At 42.0% G+C, this 22771-nt stretch overlaps 3 protein-coding genes and 1 pseudogene across 9 annotated transcripts; 3 read left to right on the plus strand and 1 right to left on the minus strand.

Annotated features, from left to right (window-relative positions):
- Positions 1-3404: 3404 nt before the first annotated feature.
- On the plus strand, positions 3405-5662 carry LOC103702506 (transcription factor MTB1 pseudogene; annotated as a pseudogene). Its single transcript, XR_015987304.2, has one exon. The product of XR_015987304.2 is annotated as a transcription factor MTB1 pseudogene (transcript).
- Positions 5663-6476: 814 nt separating this feature from the next.
- On the plus strand, positions 6477-14014 carry LOC103702507 (cellular apoptosis susceptibility protein, putative / importin-alpha re-exporter). Of its 6 annotated transcripts, none has more exons than XR_015987303.2 (3): positions 6486-9556; positions 10288-10602; positions 13521-14014. XR_015987303.2 is itself a non-coding variant. In XM_008784966.6 (2 exons), the coding sequence occupies exon 1, from the start codon at positions 6699-6701 to the stop codon at positions 9624-9626; it is 2928 nt and encodes a 975-aa protein (XP_008783188.1). In that variant the 5' UTR covers positions 6477-6698; the 3' UTR covers position 9627; positions 13521-14014. The 6 variants fall into 6 exon arrangements, 3 of the variants coding, with proteins under 3 accessions (XP_008783188.1, XP_008783190.1, XP_017697166.1); XR_003384775.4 differs by having other exon boundaries at positions 6487-9627; XR_015987302.2 differs by having other exon boundaries at positions 6487-9627; positions 13558-14014.
- Positions 14015-15157: 1143 nt separating this feature from the next.
- On the minus strand, positions 15158-18326 carry LOC103702508 (uncharacterized). The gene is made up of 2 exons (XM_008784970.4): positions 18021-18326; positions 15158-15836 (listed from the first exon to the last, which is right to left on the minus strand). The coding sequence occupies exons 1-2, from the start codon at positions 18227-18229 to the stop codon at positions 15386-15388; spliced, it is 660 nt and encodes a 219-aa protein (XP_008783192.1). The 5' UTR covers positions 18230-18326; the 3' UTR covers positions 15158-15385.
- Positions 18327-18417: 91 nt separating this feature from the next.
- On the plus strand, positions 18418-22711 carry SIRB (sirohydrochlorin ferrochelatase B). The gene is made up of 6 exons (XM_008784972.6): positions 18418-18651; positions 18904-19112; positions 19214-19275; positions 19826-19936; positions 20077-20169; positions 22313-22711. The coding sequence occupies exons 1-6, from the start codon at positions 18611-18613 to the stop codon at positions 22412-22414; spliced, it is 618 nt and encodes a 205-aa protein (XP_008783194.3). The 5' UTR covers positions 18418-18610; the 3' UTR covers positions 22415-22711.
- Positions 22712-22771: the final 60 nt, after the last annotated feature.

Consider the following 22771-nt stretch of genomic DNA (forward strand, 5'->3'; position numbering starts at 1 on the left):
AAGAGGTCATGTGCCCTAAGGCCCGAGCTCTCCGCATCAACCATAGTAGGCCACATCCGAATAGGAAGATTAAACACCTACGTAATATGCAGCACATCTATCGACTAGCCATCACCGACTGTCCACCGAATCCAGAGTACGGACCAATCCTCTTCAACTCTATCCCTTACTTAGCCCCATCTGTCGTCTCCCAATTTGCCATGCCATGCGCCTTTCTTTACCTCATCCGAGCTATGGCTAACACCTTCTGTTGGCTCATCGTGGAGCTCGATTTAAGGGCGAAACCCGAGCAAATCACTATCGAATTTAACCAGGTGAACCCCAGCTTGCTTGGCATGCTGCATGGTTGGGCCTCATTCCGCACATCCTCGCACCGCATGCGTGGGCCAACAAGCTTGCATGAAATATTAGCCTCGTTTCGAGCTCAACTTAGGTCCAATTATGACCAAGCTCGAATCGAACTGAACAGCTTGAACAGATTTTTCAAGTTGAACTCAAATAGCAAAATATTCGGCTCGAAGACTTTCACGCCTAATCGAGTATATATATATATATAGCGATATTATATTTTTATTTATGACATAGATATTATTATTTTAATAATTTAAAAATATCATGTTATGTTATATTTTGTTTTAACTATATTTTTTTTGTTACGACTAAAGCCTAAATTCGAATTTGAACTTGAGCACAAGTACGACTTATTTGGTTTTCGAGTTAAATCAAGTTCATATTGTGCATCGCTTTGTTTTTTTTATCGAGTCGAGTTTGAGCTGGATATTGAGGTTCAATCAATCTCGAGTCAAATGTTAAGCTTGGATATTTTTCAAGTCAAACTCGAGCCTCTAGCTATTCTGCTCGACTGCACTCTTTGTTACCGGGGTAATTAGACAATTTAGGGTTGTGATGCCATCGTTGTCTAGAGTTTCATGGAATTCGTGCCCCAAAGGGTAGCACTTCTCAAACCTCTCTAGTGAAATCCGGTGCTCGCTCTTAGCCACTTCCTCTTGATATCTCTGTGAACGATAATCCAAAATGCGATTGTATTTTTGCTGGACCAGTGGAGAGCTGTGATGTATTATGTGACCTTAGAAGCTTCGATTAATTTTAATAGATCGGAAGCACATTTGATTTCCCATGGCCTAGAGCACTCCGAGTTGCCCTTTCTACGGGCTCCAAGGAGTTAAAAGAGCGAGGTCCATACATTATTGCTTGAGGGATTTGAGGACCAGGCTCAGGGCTTGGAGCTCTTGTGGAAGGGCTATGCGCCTAGAATAGGGAGTTCTTGACCCGTCGAGGCTAGAGCTCGCTCGTGGAAGCCCTCGTGCTCCTGCTTTTCAGCTATGGCCAAGGCCTCGATGGTGGACGAGAAGATCAAATTAGAGGTTCCCAAGAAAAAAGAGATGGTTAAATCTTATAAACATATGTACATCACTATTGCTAACTTATTACTACTAGCTAGTTAATTTGGATAGACAAAAAAAAAATATTTTCTACATCATGTGCATTTTTATGTGTCATCGATCATAATCATTCATTCTTACAGTAGTGTATCAAGATGCATGCTTGATGTGGAGAGCTGAGTGACATATGACTCACGTTGAAACTTAAATGATCTAATTGAAACGTATTAAATGAAGTGGGTGTCTTTGTAAATGACTAAAACCCAAGGAGATCGAAGTATAACTGCTTGAGGCGTGGAACTCCAAAACTCCAAAACCAAGTTCTATTAAATGCAGTTAATGTTTCTCGTCCACCCACCACCCCCTTTCTTCCCCTCGGGGTGTCGTCACGCCACGTTACAGGTTTTTCCTCATCTGACCGTTACGAAAAAAACGTTACAGAAGGTGGTCACCCGTTTCGCCACATGCCCATATTCTATCCTCTAGCTGACGTCATCTCTCTCTGCCGGCGTGCGTTACACTTCCTCTGCGTTCTGCTGTCTCGCGGACGCGCAGTTCTGCACTAGTTTAGCCCTAGGCGTTACAGTTTTTGAAGATCCGATGGGTGGACGATGTTAACTTAAATGATTATAGGTGACACCGCAGGTACATCAGATACTTGTCTGAGATTGTAAATGGCTCGGTTCGGCGCCAGAAGCCGAGCCGCCGAAGATAGTACCTGCGGATGACGTCATGTGAAAGATTTTTTTTACGGATTTCGTACTACGAGAACGGGTATTTGGACCTTGCCGGTTAACCGATTGGCCGGTTATAGACGGGGCCAGCTTCCTCCTTGACGGTTTGAAGGTCCAAGTTTTGTGCGACGGTTTACAAAAGTTACATTGTAACTAATAAGATGGATTGCATAATAATTAAGGTAAGGGTGCAGTGGAGAATTATAGCCAAGTTTGCAAATGAAAGGAAAGCCACCCAATTTGAATTGTAGGTCCAAACACATATTTTACAAGAAGGATTTTTGAACCAACTATAGTCTATGATGGCTATTGTGATGGATCGGCCTGCTTTAGCTAACCAACTAATGGTGATTGTCTGGATCACATGGGCTCTTGTATTTCGCATGATTTTAGCAAGATATGCCTAATTGATTATTCCATACGGTAGCTATTGGAATAAAAAATGGGGCTTCCAAAACAATAATCATAGCATTAAGTAACTGGACAGATAATTGATGTAACTATTTTTTTAATTGAATTGTTTACTTGATTTAAATCTATACAAGATCTAATAAATGACCATAAATATCACATTCACTAAGGTACATCATATAAGTAGGTGTACAATGCCTGTTTAACTTTTGTTAAACTTTAAAATTCTTCTGATAGGTCAGTAGTTCTATGTATATTTTTATTTTGGATACTGTCAAATATTTTTCAATAGCTTCATACGCTGTTACATATATGTATGGGTTAGTATATGGCTATTAAAGTCCTTCTCTGATATCCCAGGTTATATGTATTCCAATATATGTAGAGATAGCAACAATAATTAGAGGTTCTTCTAGACTAAAAAGTCATTCAATCTCTATGATTGCAGGATACATGCGAATTTGGCTCGAGCTCTCAATACTGTCTATCAAGGTATCCAAATATGCAGTTTTTAAAATAAATATTATTTTATATTATTTTACATGACCTAGCATGCTAACTATTAACTATTTGGCATGTATGGTAATAAATTGAATTCAGAGTAAATCTTTTGATGCAACGGTTGGTATGTAAACCAAAATTTTCAATTTAAATTTAACACAATATTGATGTTAAAAACAAAAAACTTAGCGGAATAAAGCATTATAATATTATCCAAATGACCAATTAATGTTCATGCTAAACATTTTGAAATCATCGAACATGGTGTAAGCAAATAATATAACAACCTGAGAGTTATGGGGAAATAATATAACACCGTGAGAGGTAGGACGCAAATTTACGGCTGCTCCGGCTCGGCTCCGCTCTGCTCGCGCCTCCGGCTCAGTGCCACGTACGTCAGATTACGAAACTGTACCCGTGTGGTTTGCGTCACGATTATCCGAAAAAGCGTGCCAGAAGCCAGAACCGAAATAAATGCACCTCCGCTCTCTCTTCCCCTGTCGGTCTCGTTCTCTCCTCCCCGTCAAATCTCTTCCTCTTTGTCTCTCTTCCCTCTCCTCTTCGTCTTTCCTCCTTCCACTACTGTATCTTCATTTCCGTCGCTTCTTTCATGGTGAGGTCTGAAGATTGGGGGTGAAGAAGTCTGTTCAGACGAGGACGAAAGCCTGCTTTCCTTTCCAGGTTTTGCCGGCCCATGAAGACGGCGTTCGAGAGAGCATCCGCCGCCGCCAGCGGCTGTGGCGGAGGATTCTGGTCCGAGGCGGAGCGGGGCATGGCGGTCGGCATCCTCGGCCGCGAGGCCTTCGACTATCTCGTCGCCAACCAGGCCTCCTTCGACGGCCTCACCACCCTCGGCCGCGTCGATGCGGGCCTTCAGAGCAAGCTCCTTGACCTCGCCGAGGGCCCCCCCGACAGCCCGGGGCTTGGCTGGAACTACGTCATCGTCTGGCAGATTTCCCGTACACGGTCCGGCGATCTCGTCCTCGTTTGGCGCGACGGCTGCTGCCGCGAGCCCCGAGCCGGCGAGCAGGGCTTCCAAAGCCGCCGGAACCTCCCCTACGCCGACGAAGGCGGCGGCGGCGGCCACCAGTGGATGAAGAAGATGGTGCTCAGGAAGCTGAATCTCTTTTACGGCGGATTCCAGGGCGACGACTCTGCCTTGGGGCTCGACTTTGTCACCGACGCCGAGATGTTGTTCTTGGTGTCCATGTTCTTCTCTTTTCCTCTGGGGAAGGGCGCCCCCGGCCGGGTCTTCGCATCCGGTAAGCACCTCTGGATCGATACCCCTTCCAGCTACTGCTACCGGGGCTACCTTGCTAGCTCTGCGGGGTTCAACACCATCGTTCTTCTGCCCTTTGATACTGGAGTCCTTGAACTGGGCTCGCTGAGGCCGGTGGCGGAGAGCCCCGAGGTCTTGCAGATGATAAAGGCTGTGTTCTCCGGCACCGTTAAGGTGGGACCAATGCCTATAGCTGGGGGAAGGAGTGATGGAAATGGGCCCTCCGGCAAGCGGCCGGCCGAGGGGAACCTGAGGATTTTTGGAAAGGATCTGAATCAGCGGCGCCCTCCCAGAATGAGCGAGGGGATTTCTGCGCCCACGCTAGCTGATCGTTCGAGGAATGGCCAGCCCGAGAGCGGCGGGGATCGCGTGCTGTTTCCCAACGTTGCGAAGAGAATGCAGAGCATTAACCGGACAGAGGCCCCCAGCGTGACTGTTTATCACCAGAAGACTCGCACCGGTGTCCTGAAAATCACCAAGAATAACATTCATCACACTAATGCTGTCGGAGAGGATCCATTGCCGAAGATACTCCAGCTCCAGCAGCAGCGGCAGCAGCCTGGGCAGATTGATTTCAGTGCAGGGCCGACTTTGATGGCTGGAGCTCTGGTTATCCAAGAGGGGGCGCGCTTGGATGTGGAGGCTCCGGGCAGAGAAGACGCGGCCGGCCTGTCGAATATGCAGAAGCCAAGGAAAAGGGGGAGAAAGCCGGCGAATGGGATGGTGGAGCCACGGAACCATGTGGAGGCTGAACGACAAAGGCGAGAAAAGCTGAACCAGCTTTTCTATGCTTTGAGATCGCTCGTGCCAAACGTTTCGAGGATGGACAAGGCCTCCCTGCTTCATCATGCCGTGAATTATATCACCGATCTCCAGAAGAGGGTCAGGGATATGGAGTCGGAGAGGGACAACTTACCAAAAACTCACAAGCAAGGAAAGCAAACAAATTGCCCTAAGATCGAAGTCGAAGCTGGGAACGATGTGGTGGTTGTGCGAGTGAGATCTTCTCTGGAGACCCATCCTATGAATAACCTGTTCCAAGCTTTCAAGGAGGCACGGGTAGGGGTCGTCGAATCGAAGTTCTCGGCCGGATTTGGTGTAGCGGTGCATACATTTGTGGTCAAAGCGCCGGGCTCCGAGGCGAAAATGAAAGAGAAACTGGTTGCTGCTCTATCTCGTGAAATGAATTTGACCATAGATGTCCGTGTGCAGGGTAGTGAGGTTTAGATGATGTAGCCGTGGAGAGGCAAGGAAGGAACATGCCGAGTTAACCGTTCTAGTGTTATTTGGAGTTGGATCTTTAATGCTTAATGCTATGTCATCATGTCGTTTAACTTTCAGGTGTCACGTTTTCATCATCTTTTCTTTTCTCGCAGCTTTAAAATGTCTCTTTAGATCGAACATTCTTCTCTCGTGTTGATTATATTTGCCCGTTCAATACTATGGCGCAGGATCCAACAACAAGCCGATTTCCGCTCGACTGTGTCCTATGCTTCTAAAATTCATGAAGCATGCAAGTGTTTTTCTTCTTCATTGTAATTTTTTAATAGAGAGTTATGTTAATGGTGCAGATTGGATTCGATGTTAGAATAGAATGCCTGTGGCAGTTGTACCCTTTTCTCTGATTCACGTTTGAAGTAGAGTAACTCCTTAACATGGCAGTTATACCTGGGTGGCATTACCCAGTATGAGATGCTGTCATCTCTATGTTACATGACACTCTTAACGGAAGATATGTCATGTTCCGTGATTTTTGCTTCGCTTGACTACAATTTCTTGTACCACTCAGCTCAATGAGACCACTGTATGTACGCAATATCCCTCAATGTTAGAGATGAGCACAGTTTCGAGACTCTCTCCAATCTAGAAAACTAGCAAAGTCTAATTCTAGCAGCTGAACCTAGAGTATAAGATTCTGTGGGCTCGTGCAATCATAATAATCCACTTTGCCAAGTTATCAATTGTCAGAATTGGCTAATTGAAACAAAATATTGAAGTCTGGCGTGAGAAGACTTGAACTGGTTCCACCAAACCCGGTGAGCACCAGATCCAATAGACTGAGCCAATTTCAAACGAGTCGATACGAGTCCAATGGTACTCAGTACCGCCTCAGAAGCCCTCGCCCCACGCGAAAACCCTTTCCCTCCCCTGCCCTATAAGAATCCTCACCTCCTCTCTACTCTTTCCCCATTTCAAATCTCCATTCCGGCGAGCCTCCTCTCGCCGGCAGCCCGCTCGCTCTTGATTTCTCTCCCAGGTAAGTCGTTTCAACTCCTTTCCTTAGTGCTTTCCCCTGCGTTTTGTCATCGATCCCTCCCTAGGAGCTGGACCTCTGAAACCCTAGGCGTTAGCCTCCTCCTCCTCGCTCCGATGGACTTCAACAACCCCGCCGCCCTCGAAACCCTCTCCCAGTGGTTCCTCCAGTCCCTCTCCCCCGACCCCGAACCTCGCCGCCGCGCGGAGTCTTCCCTCTCCGCCGCCTCCACCTCATCTGGCTTCGCCCTTGCCGTCCTCAACCTCGTCGCCGCCGGCCCCGTCGACGAGCAGATCCGCCTCGCTGCTGCTGTCCACTTCAAGAACCACCTTCGCTCCCGCTGGTCCCCCTCCTCCTCCGATGACCTCCCCATCCCCGAAGCTGAGAAGAACCAGATCAAAGCCCTCATCGTCTCCCTCATGCTCAAAGTCCCCCGCCGCATCGCCCCCCAGCTCTCCGAGGCCCTCTCCATCATCAGTTCCCACGACTTCCCCAAGGCCTGGCCCTCCCTCCTCCCCGAGCTCGTCTCCAACCTCCGATCCGCCGCCGACTACTCCACTGTTAACGGCCTCCTCGCGGCCGCCAACTCCCTCTTCCTCAAGTTCCGCCACTCTTTCGACACCCCCGCCCTCCGCCTCGACCTCAAGTACTGTCTTGACGGCTTCGCCGCCCCACTCCTCGAGGTCTTCCTCAAGACCGCCCAGCTTATCTCTGCTAATGCCACCGCCGGCTCCCCTGACGTCCTCTGCCCCTTATTTGAGTCCCAGCGCCTCTGCTGCGAGATCTTCCACTCTCTCAACTCCATCGAGCTCCCCGAGTTCTTCGAGGACCACATGCGGGAGTGGATGACCGAGTTCCGCAACTATCTCACCACCACCTACTCGCCTGCCATCGAGGCCGAGGGCACTGTCGATGCCCTACGTGCTGCCATCTGTGAGAATCTTCAGCTCTACATGGAGAAGAACGAGGAGGAGTTCAAGGACTACCTCAAGGACTTTGCCTCTGCTGTCTGGAATCTTCTCACGACCTCTGCTACCACCACTTCCCGTGACCACCTAACCATCACGGCTATCAAGTTCTTGACCACTGTGAGCACCAGCGTCCACCATTCTCTCTTCGGGAGCCCTGAAGCTCTCCAGCAGATATGCGAGAGCATTGTATTTCCCAACATCCAGCTCCGGGATGAGGATGAGGAGCTCTTTGAGATGAACTACGTTGAGTACATTAGGAGAGACATTGAGGGCAGTGACATTGACACTCGGCGGAGGATTGCCTGCGAGCTCCTTAAAGGGATTGCCTTGAACTACAAGGAACAGGTGATGGCGCAGGTGTCGATGCAGATTCAGAGGATGCTGGCACTCTTTGCTTCTAATCCAGGCGAGAATTGGAAGGCAAAGGACTGTACCATCTACCTTGTGGTCGCGCTTGCTCCCAAGGCGGGCACTGGGGGCGCTGCATCTGGGTACCTGGTTGATGTGGAGAGCTTCTTCGCATCAGTGATTGTCCCTGAGTTACAGGGTCAGGACGTGAATGCCACCCCGATTCTGAAAGCAGGTGCGCTCAAGTTCTTCACAGTGTTCAGGGAACAGATCCCAAAGCCTGCTGCAATTGCCCTGCTGCCGGATGTTATGAGGTTCTTGGGTTCTGAATCGAATGTGGTCCATTCATATGCTGCAAACTGTATCGAGAAGCTGTTGATGGTGAAGGATAGAGCTCCTGCCCAAGCACCTGGGTCGAATGCTGTCAATTTTGTTCCTCGTTATGGTGCGTCAGATATCAACCCTATTGTGCAGCAGCTGATGCACAATCTATTTGCTGCACTTCAGTTCCCAGATTCGCAGGAGAACCCGTATATCATGAAGTGTATCATGAGGGTCCTTGGCATTGCTCATGTAACTGGCGAACTTGCTCAAGCCTGCATTAATCACCTAGCATCCATACTTGCAGAGGTATGCAAGAACCCAAAGAACCCAACCTTCAACCACTACTTATTTGAGGCAATTGCAGCATTGGTATGGCGTTCCTGCGAGAAGGACCAGTCACTTATTGTGGTATTTGAAGGGTGCCTATTCCAGGTCCTCGAGAATATCTTGGTCAATGACATCTCAGAGTTCTGGCCATATGCCTTCCAGATCTTCGCAGAGTTAGTTGAGATAAGAAAGCCACCTCTCTCAGACAGTTACATGCAGCTGTTCCAGGTGCTCCTTACACCGGAAACTTGGAAGAAGTCAGCGAATGTCCCGGCATTGGTCCGGCTGCTGCAGGCATACCTGCAAAAGGTGCCCAATGAGCTCAACAATGAAGGAAGATTGAGCCAGGTCCTTGGGATATTTAACAAGCTGATATCAGTTTCAAGCACTGAAGAACTGGGTTTCTTTGTGCTCAATACTGTGGTGGAAAATCTTCACTATGATATGATAGCACCTTACATTGGCACCATATGGAACGTCCTATTCCTGAGGCTACAGAACAAGCGTACTGTTAAATTTGTTAATTCACTTGTGATATTCATGTCATTGGTTTTGGTCAAGCACGGGCCTGGCATTCTCGTGGACTCGATAAACGCAGTTCAAGCTAATATATTTGGAGCGATTCTTCAGCAGTTTTGGATTCCAAATTTGAAGCTGATTTCGGGAGCCATTGAAGTCAAGCTGACTGCAGTTGCTGCAACAAGACTGATTTGCGAGTCTCCAAGTCTTTTGGATGCTTCAGCAACGGAACTTTGGGGGAAGATGCTTGACAGTATCATTACTTTGCTAGCCCAACCAGATGAATACAAAGGGGACCTAGAAAATGATACCCCAGATATACATGAGACAGCTGGCTATTCTGCAGCCTTTGTCCGCCTTCACTATGCTGGGAAGAAGGAAGAGGATCCTCTGAAGGAAATACGGGACCCAAAAGAGTTTCTAGTCACCTCATTAGCTAAACTTTCAGCACTTGCTCCAGGAAGGTATCCTGCAGTCATTGAAAAGTATGTGGAGCCTTCTAACCAAGCTGCACTTCTACAGATTTGTGGCACTTATAATTGTGCAATAGTCTAGGGTAAGAAGATATTTGACTTCACTATAAGTTATTATTTATAGTAAATCCTACATATTTTTGGCCTTCCTCTTTTCTCCATGCACCTAGTTCTTTAAAAAGGAATATTGGCTTGGTTGCAATTAACTCATCCTGCAATTTTTAAATTTATTGAGAAAAAATTGATGTTTACTCTGCAGTATTGTGGTCTAGTATGATTTTTTTTAGCTACCACAGCAGCTATATTCTTGCTTGTAGTTATGATACTTGTTGATGTGTGCCCGATATTGCAAATATACAGAACTTCGTATATGCCAAATATATATTGCTGATTATATAAAACTTTTTCTTTATCTTGGATGTATTGAACTTGTTTATGTATGTAGTAGAATCTCACCTCTACTGTTTCTAGCCTTTTATAAAATAATGCTTTCACTTTCATACATTGTTTTGTAACCAACGACATCTTTTCCAGACAGCTATATTGCTAATTTATAATACATATTGAAGTTGAAGTGTATCTTCTTTTTCTCTGGAACTGAGCAGTATATATAGTAACATTCATGGATCAGTGGGGGTTTTGAATCCAATTTTTTTTTTTTTGTTTTACATTTTATTGGGCTTGCTAGGGAATTAGGGGAGATGTTTGAGTGTGATGCTTTCGGTGGTCTGCCTATTCTACAGGTCATGTAGGATCGTGGAGGAGAAATGGAAGATATGCTGTTAAGAATGGACAAAGGGTTATTACTAGCAGGATGAGTGAGGAGTGGATTGATACTTGGAACTACGTGGATGATGTAATGAGGGGAGGCCTGGACTCAATAGCTGGGAAGCAACTTGGCTTATTTTTCCAATTGCCGCTTGGAAACAGTAGATTTTGCTTAATGTTGTCTCCCGTGTATTGGACAAACAGTTTTGAAATGGAGTGGGAGCAGGAAATTTAGTTGCACAAAGGCTAATAGTTATGATTCTGGATGCAAACCTAAATTCTGAATTCGAGTACGATTCTATTTTGGATGTGTATTTAGATTTATAATTTTAATCATTATCAATTTATCAATATTAGTAGCACAGAATGCAGGCCTGTGCATGCACAGAAACACAAACATATGAGATTATTATTTTATCTGTTATTGGTTATCTTAGCAGTTTATCAAGATTGACTTCACCAATTTATCACACCACCAATTTATCCATCCTGGTAAGGTTCCAAAAGCCTTTCCTTGGGATCTGTTTTTAGAAATCTGTGTCTGCTTTGGAATGGGTTTTTGGGTTATTGAACAGTTGGCAGCTCTTTTATATTTTAACTATTTGTACATAATAGATCAAACACTGATCATTGAGCTGTATCAGAGGACTCAGAGTACCCCCCCCCCTCCCCCCCCCCTTCCTTCCTTTTTTTATTTGCTGGGTTGACAAAATATCGAATACAGAGAAACCTAGTTTATTTGGTCAGAATAGTTGATTGATGTGATGATTTAATTATCTGATTCTAATAGACAGTTTGGGATGCTTAAGTTAGTAGACTTATAAATTATATTTTTACCTATTGTACTTCTCATGTGTATTTTTTTGGTCAATTTATGTAAGCAGATTAATCTGTGAGTCAATGAATTGTCATGGGACTTTTTACTAGGATTGCATTCTCTGTGTGGTTCGTTCAAGTTCTTTAATTTGTAGGTGGCTAGCAGCCCTATTTAAAGTAGGCGCTGACATCTAAAATTCCAGGGGTCTGATTAAGAAAAGGTCATGTCCGTTGGGGATATTGTCTTCTGTTTCTTATGAGTAAGGATTCCTGCATGCAACAACTGTCATATATGATAGCATTATAGTGGTACATACATGTATGCCCAGACTTGAAAGGTCTGCAATCCATCATAAAAATGGAGGTTTAGATTATTGTCCTCTTTGCTAAAAGTAGATGTTTTCCTTAAGAGCTCATTAGGTGCATGAGCTCTTCATTCAGTATGTTTCTTATCAAGTTTCAGTGGTAGTTTTGGATTTTTGATCTCATAGGGTTCTCAAATGGTCATTTCTAGTGCATGATGCCAGGAAGCTGGGAATATATGCCGCTCCCTGAACTTGTGGCCTTTTCAGTCACACTTGCATGTGACTTTATCAATCCTAGATGAGATACGCATGCTGTCTTAAAGGACTGCTGGCCTTTGGTAGTTATAGTATGAGATATATGTGTTGAACTTTTCTAGGGTGGATTTCGGCTGCTTAAATTAACACTATTATTAAGGTATTTGTAGAGGAAGTGGGGGAGGTGGCATATGTTTTCTAGGTGCATTCTTGGTTCTGGGGACCCTTGACTTCTTTTTAAATATCTAGGACCTTGGTGGTAAACAAATAAATCCATAGGAAAAGTTGGAAGAAGAGGGAAATGTAAGAATTGATGTAGGAAGAAGAGGAAAAGGAAGTGAGGAAAAAGAAAAGAACATCAATGACAACATTTTTTGTATCGGAACAAAGTTGGAAAAATAAAAGGAAAAGAACATAGACGAGGAAGAAAAAATTATTCACAAAGTCCACACTGTTTATTTGATTCTGGAATTCATAAGATAATATATCATTATTATCTATACAACCAAAAGTCCATGTCTGAATATATGCATGTGAAAAAGAGTGGTTATATGAAGGTCGAAAAAGTGTTTATCTGTTATATGGACAGATGCATAAATTTTTCAAACAATAAATGATCATTCTTACAGAAAATTGTAGTAGATGCACAAGAATCCTCTCCCCATCTGCATGTTGGCTTAGGAGTGCCTAGGATTCAAAACTTTTAAGGATTCTAGGCAGTAGACAGGGCTGCTTGGGGGGTTGCCTAGGGCTTACTGTCATAGTCCTACATTGAGTAATAAAAAAGGTGCTACATGGGTTTATTAGCTTGGGCCAGTCCTCCCAATGGTTTAAGTTTTTGTGCCGTGAGTGTATGACAAATAGTATTAGAGCCAGGTCCATTGTGCCTTACATCTTTTATTAGTCATTTGGGCCCCATATTGGGGGATACCAGGGCTGACTAGGATCTGGGCCTTGGGTGGGCCCCCTTTCTTGAGTAGGAGCCGACTTTGATGAGGGCATCATGGTATTGGGTGGGAGAGATTGTTATAGCCCCACATTGACTAATAAAAGGGATGTTATATGGGTTTATTAGCCCAGGCCAGTCCTCCATGACATTAGGCACCCACTTGAGATCTAGGTAGTGTAAAAGATAATAGCTAAAAACTAGTAAAAGAGAGAAATATAAAAATAGTTATAATCTTAAAACGTGAAATACAATATATATAATAAGTTGTAACAAGCAGTGGGAACTCCCAATTTGGCAACATTCACTACCAATTCATTAATCATCTTCCATGCTCAAGTTGATGCAAGATATCAAGGTGGATGTCTAGTCAGCAATCGGACAGCCCGTATTTTTAAATATTTCTAAGATCCAGTTTGAGGTGTATATTCTCAGATGTATGTGTGGTGGATTCACCTATGTCGTCTAGCACTGCAAAAAGTGCTAACCTAATTAATCATGGTGCATTTAGAAGACTCTAAAGATTAGATTGGTTACTAACTTATGATATAATCATGAACTGAACATGGATGCCTGAAGATAAAGTAGTTGTTTTAATTGATTATTATTTGTTTTTCTTTCATGCAAGCATGTGTAGTAGACAGTATTTGTGAAGTACCATTGTGCTAGATAATTTATTTTATTACCTGTAACTGTGTTCCTGATTTTGGTCCTGATATCTTGCTCCACAAGTCATGCAAATCAATAGTTTATAACAGTTTATTTGCTGTGCCAGTTTCATTGTTTTCCGTATACATTGTCTACCCTTTCAGTTTAACCAAACCATATTATCCATTAGTTCTTTTTTTTTTGGGCTTACTGGTTAGCATATCCTGCAAACTTTCAGAAATCAGTGGAATGAAGGTGGTCGATTTACTCTACAGGAAGTTTTTGTCGAAGGAGAATTGTACAGATGAGCATCTGAAATTGTGGGTGGCATCCAACCTCCCAGACGCACCGAGTTGCAGAGTGCTTTGCCTCGTATCCTTGACTTTTAATCAACGATGTTTGCTTGAGGGAATGTTGTGCCTAAAATTAGTAGAAAAGGCATTTTGTTTTAATTTTTATTTGTGGGGGATGGTGTCTGATATCCTACTTCTGGGTTTTATGCTTCATGTTACTGGCATGTCTGTCTTGTTGTCAAAACTCCATTTTTGTCCTCACTATCTTCATTTTCTCAGGATAGCGAGAATCTCAAAAGTGACTTTTTTTAAGGTTTTCAAATTATGTTATCAGAGAGCAAATTGTGGTGTGCCTCCCGTTTTGGCTGGCTGGATGTTAGCTGGTATACACATTTTGCTAAGTTTGTACGAATTATCGTCTTCACTTCTTTTTGGGAAATGCTACTTTTTGGTGTTTGGATGCGTGGATTTTTTTTTTTCGTGTATGAATTTAAGTGGAGCACTGTCGGCCTGTGGTGCTAAGACCAGTCTGATGGTTAACAGCGATGCCTGACGCGCTCTAGCCTTCCCTTCTGCCTGCTTCCCATTAAATGTGTAAAATAAGTTGTTTTATCTTTCTCGTTGCTAAAATAAATTGCCAGGATACTGAGCGACTATTGATAAATATGCGGTCACGCAATCTTCTAGCCGTGCTTACCAAATAACCCAGGCATGGATGCAAGCACAAATTTTTCGGTTCCACAAGGTTGCGTTGGTATAAATGGATGAGCCAAGTCAGCTGGACATCCAAGCAGCTTCATGATGAGATTTCCCTACATGTAATTTGCCATATGTGATGCAGAGTAGATTAAATCAGTAATTTGCTAGCTTGGCTTATTCTGGGTAGTCCTTTATCACGTTACAACTAAAGATGAATGCGGTATTCTTTGTTTGATTCGGAAAAAAAACTGACATTTTTTTTGTCAAATTCTGGAAGAACTACCGTTTCTGGGTAGTCGTACCGTTTCCGAAGCTGCATGACCTGGGCTAACTCGAGGAGCATGATAATGAGCCATGTCTCTGGGCTTTCTAATCTGACATCAATAATCTATAACAACTTTTTAGTAATCGAGTATTCTTGAAGCAATATTCGTATTTTTGTGACAAATTCACGGCTTGACTTAAACAACTAGCTAAAACAAGCATACCAATATTCTATTCAATCTCAGGCAAATTGCAAGATCATGCCAATATCATGCTTCAAAGTAACCATAAAATGTAACAAATATACCAATGTTCTCGATAGTAAATTGCAAGGTCATATCAATGCTGCAAGCTTTGCATTCTTGCTCGGAGCCTAGATGTGAAACCCAAAGGATTGGTAGAATAGTGGACGGTTGGGGTCGGTCTGGTAACGAAATGGCACCTGGGTGATGTAGCCGATTCCCTAAACATACCATATGATGTGAATGATGACTTTTCTCTTCTTGCAGAATGGTAGGGTTCTAAGTTATGTGCGAGTTGGGAGTCATCTGTGGTCTATTCCTTGAGTACATCTTCAGTGGGACGCATCTCTCTTCCATCACTAACCAAGCACAAGATATAAAACTGGCAAAAGTTTGAGACTCAGATTCTGTTTCATTCGTTCTTGCCACCAACGGAACTCTTATTGCACAGGCAAAGATAATTCGTTCAATGACAGCAGAATTTGTGACACTTTAATAAGCTGCAGTTTTAGGAAAACCCATGTATATACAGTAGGAGTGAGAATGTATCCGTAGCATATCTCACATTTTTTCTTTTTTTCTTTTTGATACATGATGTCTAGGTTTTAGTAAACCTCTAAGACACTAGATGCACAATCTGATCCTTCAGATCCAGCAACATCAACCCAAACCTCATTGACACGACCGATCAAGCGAAATGGGGAATTATACTGAGCAATTGAGTATGCATTCATTCCAAAGTCAGTTGAGTTAGTCCAGCTAGATCGGCTCAAGCTGATAGCTAGTCTCTCTGCTTCCTTGATAATGTTGCTGTCCCGTGCAAAACCAGAAAACTGCCTCACTGCAACACAGTGACTTGGCCATTTGTCAGCATGGAGGTTCAGTTCAGGGAGAGGAAGGGGAGGGGAAGCTTGGAATTTCACTGGTAAGTAGAAGCGCACGTAGTAGGCTGAAGAGTGAAAAGGGCCCGCATCAGGAACAATGCTCGTCAAGACAGGGGTGGTCATACTGATCCTAGACCAATTCAGATTGGCTCCTTCAATGTACTGAAACACTCTGATGAGAACAAAAAGATGGTCAGCATAAGCACAAAAAAAAAAAAAAAAGACAACAACAACAACAATTTAAGGTTAGTTCCTACAAACAAATAATCTTCAACAGAAACCACAAATCGCAAGAGAGTAGCTGTTTTTTAAAAGTGAGAGTGAAGATTCAAAGTCATCAAATAATATGCATGTGGTAATATGCAACTGCTCTTCATAATTGCATAATAGCACAAAATTATGTGAATAACATAGGAGTCAAGCAATAGTGATGTTGGCAGAGAGAAAACAAAGGTTCTTTGTAAGTACTTCAATTCTTTACGGACATAACTTCAATGGACTACAATGTCAATCTCATTTACCAATAAGCCATCTTTAGAAACCAAGGTGTGTTCCATCAAAGTATAATAATGTTTTAGAATATTCACTACTGACCTAACTTCAACACTTTGAATTGGTGTCACATTTCACTAAGGTATCTTTGGAGAAGAAAGCAGATTGTTATAAAACCTAAAAGGCCAATTGGTTGGTCTAGAGATCAATTTTACCAATCACACAAGTTAGGCCCAAGCAACTGGCGAACATGTCGTTTCCACTGGCTTCATCATATACAATGTTTGGAAAATTTACTGTTTAAAATACTCCATATCTTTTGAACATGATTCCATTTTATAAAATGTTTAATTCTCCCTACTCAGATCCAAATATGAAATTTCATTGACTGTTAATGATATACCAACTCACATCAAGGCTAGACTTTAAAATCTGACCTGCATATATATATATATATATAATTATCATCTTTTCATATATATATATATATATATATATATATATATATATATATATATATATATATATATATATGGATTTAAGATGATAATATCAAAACTGGTGGAATCCAAAACAAGATATTTTTAGGAACTGCAAATATCTTGGAGCACCAGAAGTAATAAAAAAAAAAAAAAATGAAAACCAACTAGATTACTAATTTCACATAAATAGATAGATACATAGATACAGATATACATACATACACTGCTCTTGTGACTCAGCAGATATGGAAGTATATGCCAAAACAATATCCACTGGAATAATATTACCGACCATGGCTGTGCCAGAGGGAAAGTATAACAGGCCTCCATGCTCGCTAATCTGTTCCTTATGCTTTATTTAAATCTTATTTGTATGTACATTAACAATTACTTTCTGAATTTTTTTTCACTGCTTTCATATTCTTTCACCAAAACTGCCAGTAATGTGTCTTTAAGGAGATGGTGATGACTTCCATGATTTTTTTCTTGTTTATCTTATCATTCAATATAATTAATGGAATCACATAATTTTTTTAGCCAATAAAAGTTATAATGGACAAGAGCGCATGCCATTGTGGGATTTAGCAAAACCACACAAGCGAGGAAAAAAAATCTGATGGTCAACTGTTGCTGTGTAGGAAAAATAATGCAGCAAATGAAACATAGGAATTAAAAAAATACAAAACAATCACCAAAAGAACCAGAAATTTCTTTTTTTTTTTAATAAAAAAAGTCATGATATTGTCAGTTGTTAAATTGGCATTCTATATTCTATGTTAGAAGCACAACCATGTATATAATGAAAATTAATATGCCTAAAATTTAATTATAGTTTATTTTAGCTCAACACCAGTCACAGAACTTGAGAATAGCGCATCTGCATTACATGTTGTTGCATCCCTGTTTAAATTACATAAATATCTGCCAACCTCACATCTGCCTTGGTGGCTTGGGTCTGTTCCCTTTCAACACTTCGGCAAGGGTTTGACGATCGGCACCACCGCCTTCCTCTTCAAATTACATAAAAATCTGAATTTTGACGGTGCACTTCTCGATTAGAACAAAACAGTATGCAACTAAGCATTGAAATCAAGATAATATGGAGAGTTCTTACACTAGGTTTCTCAGATAGACTGCTAGTAATTTGGATTCAACTCTAGAATAATATATAAACATAAGTTCCCAGCTCTCCAATTTTCATTAAAAACTAGTATTTAGATTCAACTTTAAAATTACGCTAATATTTATTCAATCCCCATTTCACATCTATGCTATCAAAAAGTCAAACATATTTCACATGGATGCCATTAGAACTCAGAATCCAGTAGCGAACCCTATAATTTTCCAATTTCAAAAGTAGAGGGGATTTTGGGGGTTACTACCGATGGAAGCCGAGCTTGGTGGCTTTCTCGAAGGAGATCTCCTCGGTGGGAGCGGACATCCACGCCGACTCTCGGTAGAGCCGCACCACGAAGTCGGATTCCGAGTGGACGACGGTGTACTCGGGGGATTCGATCCCATGGACGTCGGCGATGAGCGGAAACGAGAGCGCGAGGAAGAGGGATAGGGGAAAGCAAAGCTTCTTCATCATCTCTTTTCCCACCTCCGCGAAGATTTAGGTAGAAAGGCGGAATGGAGGAAACAAAGTAGCCCGGCTTTATAAGATTACTCGAATAAAGTCTTCACACAAGTTGCCGACTTCATGAGGTTATATTTTAAAGAAGAAAATCTAGTCAGATTGAGGAGTGCATATATCAACGGGATATCGCTATCCCATTTTCTTCTACTTCGGAAGCGATCTGCCGTCCGCCCTCGCGCTTCTTCGGCGACCTCCTCTTCCTCCTTACGGCGCTCGCTTTCGTAGACGAACTCGCCTTCTTGGGTGCCCCTTCGACCTGGCCGACCTGAGCTCTTTGAGGTGGGCCACTGGCTTTGGAAGGCCTATTGGGTGCTCCAGATAACGTCTCGGACGATGCACTCGGCCACGATCCCTTCGCAAGTTCCTTCCTTCAGGTAATTTTCTTTAATCAAAAGAGAAGGTAAAAGAAAACCTGATTTTTCCCCCCTTTCCACGGTTAAATTCTTGTTTTACTTGTTGGAATTCGTTGAAATTTAAGAACCTGTTTTGTGAAAAATCGCCCTCCATGGCGTAATCCTTCACTTTATCAGCCTCCTACCGTATCAACTGAGACATTTTTTGGTGAAAAATCAATTAGTTTGAGCTGTAAATTACAGTAACATTTTCCTGTCTCCTACTATGGCCAGGGTCCGTGCAAGGGATCCTCCTAGCTTGCATTTTCCTGGGTTTCACAAGTTTTCGAGAATTACGACAAAAGGTAGAACTTTGTCGACAAAGTGCTGCCTAAGTGTGAGAAGCGAAGGGCTCGAAAGATTTGAACACTTGATGGGAGACAAAGATGCTGTGATCATCGTTGATCATGGATCTCGACGGCAAGAATCTAATTTTATGCTGAGTAAGCTTAGTCTGCCATGGTTTCTAAATCTAGTTTCATTCGTTATTCTGCAGTTTTTAATTTCCATGAAGAGCTCAAATATGTATCTTTTGAAATCGCAGATGAGTTTGTTGCAATGTTCAAAGCTCGGACTGGTTATAGGATAGTGGAACCTGCTCATATGGTAGGTATTCATTGTGCTGTGTTTCTTTGTTTCTAATACGTCGAGCTTGTATTGCTTCATCTTGGAACATAGGATAGTGTTATCAGTATTTCACTCAGCTGCAATAAGAATCTTCTCGAGACTCAAGTGCCATGGACATTTATTGTCATTTTTCTGTTGCTTTTTTGGATCGTCATCTCAAGCATGTTTTTGAAACAATATTAAATTGCTTCTCAGATATGGCAGGAGGAACTGGGAACCAAATGCCCGGCAGTTGTTTTCTTTACAATGCCAAGTTCACTTTTTTGGCCATATGGACACTTTTTCTCTTTCTGCTATGAAAGTGTCTGTGTTATTGAACTTCTTTCCTTTTTATGCTACTAACTGGCTTGAAATTCACTTGATCAGTTGACCTATCATATGTCGTGCATCACACATTTATTAAATATGAAGTTGATTTTTTTCCCTTTCCCCTCTTTTGGTCTCTAAGTTTGAGATTGTTCTATTGTTGAGTTGCTGTTTGTTGCAACATTTAGGAATTTGCTGAACCATCATCTTTCTGAAAAATTAGGAATTGGCTGCACCATCAATCAGGGATGCATTCAAAACATGTGTGCTACAAGGAGCAAACCGAGTTATTGTTAGTCCATTTTTCCTCTCCCCAGGACGGCATTGGCAACAGGTGTGCTATGATTACACTTGGAATAGCTTAAACTTGATTGATTTTGAATTTATTTTATAGGACTACTTTGTGATTGTTAAATAGGAGTTGCTGAACACCCATGAAGCTTTTCTATAAAATCCTTGTTGCATGTTTCTTAGGATATCCCTGCGTTAGCAGCTGAGGCATCCAGGGAACATTCAGGCATATCCTATATCATCACCGCACCTCTTGGTCTGCATGAGCTTATGGTGGTATGGCATTTCTTCGCTTTTTCTTTGCCTCTGGATGCTTACTAGCATTGTTAAGCGCATACACTTGTGCACATACACTAACTCATGCTCTCAGGCTCTTAAACAGGTGAGATCTATACATGCAAACACGGATATGCTCATTTATCATGATGCTGATACTGTAGAACATACTAATAACTAACAGTAATATTAAAAACAAATGACAAGTTGAGTTGACTTATTTTTCGTGACAAGTGTAGCTTGTTAGGCATGAAGTTTCAGTGTTTGCATTATCACAGAATTGCAGCATGGATACAGACATCACCTCAGCAATTTTTTGACAATACATTGTTCGATAGAGACCTCTGTAAGAAACTCTCTGATTTCTTAAAACATTTAGTTGATAACTTTCTGAGGATAAATGGAAGACTGCAGTGGCCCCTAGAATAAAGGTAGAAGTGATCGAGCATCCATAAAAAAAGAGAGGCAAAGAGAGAAAGGAAGGAAACAGGTACTTTTCAATCTTAAAATCATGAGAAATGGCCATTTCTCTAGCTATATAGGTGATTTTTTTAAACCTTGAAGAACATTTAAAACTAATTCCTTGATATCATAATTGACTTAAGCTTTCATTATACAAAGCAACCTAAAGCTAACATGTTTTAGACCTGCATTTTATTCTGTGGTCATTGTTGAGCTCCTTTGATCCTGTTAAGTATTAAGACTGAAAACCTGATAAAAAGAAAGCCAGAGGTCTCCAGAGTTGGCTTTTAAATGAGTGGTCGTATTTTCGAAACAGAAAATTGCCATGAAACATGCCCCTGACACGACAGAAGAATCGTGGTATCTGGAAAATTTAAATATATAAACAGAGGATTGTTTATAAAGTATGGATATGTGTAAGTGTAGCCTACCATCTACCTTAAGGAGCACCGTCTGTGAGTTAATTGTTTCAAGTAATTGATGTAACTGATTTTTTTTATATACACTTTGTAGATGCATTGAGCCAAACATTAGGTAATTAAGATTTTAGTAGTGTTCGGCAGTTGAGATTTTGTAGATGCATAATACATGGCCAAACATTAAGATTTTAGTAGTGTTCGGCAGTTGAGGGTCTAACTCATTACAGCTCTGCTTTTTGTTGGTCATGTATTATGCATTCTGTAAGGTAGATCTTTCGTTGAGTGGATGACTAATATCATTTTATGCGAAGCATCATCATCTACAGTACTTGCAGCCTCCCAGACTTGATATCCATCATTTTTGAAAGGAGTGTGATTGCTTGTGGCCAAAAAGTCATTCTCTCTTCTTGAACTTCTTTTAATTGTATAGAAGACTTGCTAGGTCTCCCATATTTTGTTTCAACATCTTCATCTATGTCCCTTGCCCTTCACAAAAACCTCTGTTAATAATTCTTTTGAAGTGCCATATTCATTCTATTGTAAGATCAATAGAAAGCCATATTATGACACATTCATACTAAACAAATTATCTTAAAAAATTTGCATCTGGTTTAGTGCTATCTTTCTCACTTGGATTTTCAGGCTGCATTCACTATTTACTGTTTGACTATTTCTGTAGGTCCATTTTTGTCACTCTAAGCCTTGTATTTTTGCTTCATACTCCGATTCGCCTTCTTTGCATGAGAGTTAAATAAGCAATGCTGTGCCATTTATTCACACCTAAATTCATATTGCTAATGCATCCTATGTCAAATGCAAAGGCCATCCTTGAAGGTGGGTCTTTGTCCTGGTGGTTGACAAGGATTTACATGATCTCTTGGTCATTGGTGCTAAACAGCTTAATCGCACATGTCACAGAATGAGCTACTAGGTATGTAATCATTTAAGAGTTGTTTTAAGGTGTGCCAACTAGATTATGCCTTTTCAGAAACTCTGCAATTTAGTGCCAGATGGAGAAGGCATGCTCTCAGGTTTGGGTGACAAACTTATCACACCACTTTCCTGTTCTATGTCGGATGAGTGGAAGAAAATTATAGGAAAGAAGAACCAGGAACTATGCTCAAGTTGAAAGAAAAGGCTGATTTTTTTTGGCTTTATTTCCTTTGGCTAGCTGCAAGCTTTGGAAACATGAAAAATAGAATCATAGTGCTTTATGCCTTTATGAGTTTTTTATTTAATTTGAACCTAATTTCATTATGCAGGATGTGATGAATGACCGAATAAAGCACTGCCTGAGCCATGTAGCTGGTGATGCCGATGAGTGCACTGTATGTGCTGGAACTGGAAAATGTCGTTTATACTAAGAAATTGTACTTGGAAGCCCTAAAAATCCCACTATAGAGGCAACAGACAGAGGATCATAGGAGGATAAGTGATATGGGAGCATGGGTTTGTAAAGTTAGATGGTGCATCGGTAAATGAGATTTCATTCGCCTGTGCCTCTCCCCTCCCCCCCACCTCCTCCAAAGCCAACAGAGGCATCAGTTCTGTGTTTCATTTAACAATGTATTCGCCAAATCCTGAATTTGTTGATTTCAGGAGTATGTAATATCTTTGGCCGGTATATCTATTGAAGTGATGCTCACTGGTGAATGGTCTTAGCTATCATTCTTTGTGCTAAGTTCACGGAGGATCTTTTGAAGTGCACGCCGAGCATACTT

Source organism: Phoenix dactylifera, chromosome 5 (genome assembly GCF_051530095.1).
Source record: "Phoenix dactylifera cultivar Ajwa chromosome 5, Ajwa_hap1_PhDact_Kaust_v1.1, whole genome shotgun sequence".
Classification (NCBI taxonomy): Eukaryota; Viridiplantae; Streptophyta; class Magnoliopsida; order Arecales; family Arecaceae; genus Phoenix; species Phoenix dactylifera.

Bases quoted from the DNA above. Each gene is read 5' to 3' on its own strand.
- LOC103702507 (XM_008784966.6), top strand. From the start codon at position 6,699: ATGGACTTCAACAACCCCGCCGCCCTCGAAACCCTCTCCCAGTGGTTC.
- LOC103702508 (XM_008784970.4), bottom strand. From the start codon at position 18,229: ATGATGAAGAAGCTTTGCTTTCCCCTATCCCTCTTCCTCGCGCTCTCG. The intron at 15,837-18,020 runs GTAGTAACCCCC...TGTTCTCATCAG, and splicing joins ACCAAGCTCGGCTTCCATCG to AGTGTTTCAGTACATTGAAG.
- SIRB (XM_008784972.6), top strand. From the start codon at position 18,611: ATGCACTCGGCCACGATCCCTTCGCAAGTTCCTTCCTTCAG. The intron at 18,652-18,903 runs GTAATTTTCTTT...TACTATGGCCAG, and splicing joins TCGCAAGTTCCTTCCTTCAG to GGTCCGTGCAAGGGATCCTC. The intron at 19,937-20,076 runs GTGTGCTATGAT...CATGTTTCTTAG, and splicing joins CAGGACGGCATTGGCAACAG to GATATCCCTGCGTTAGCAGC.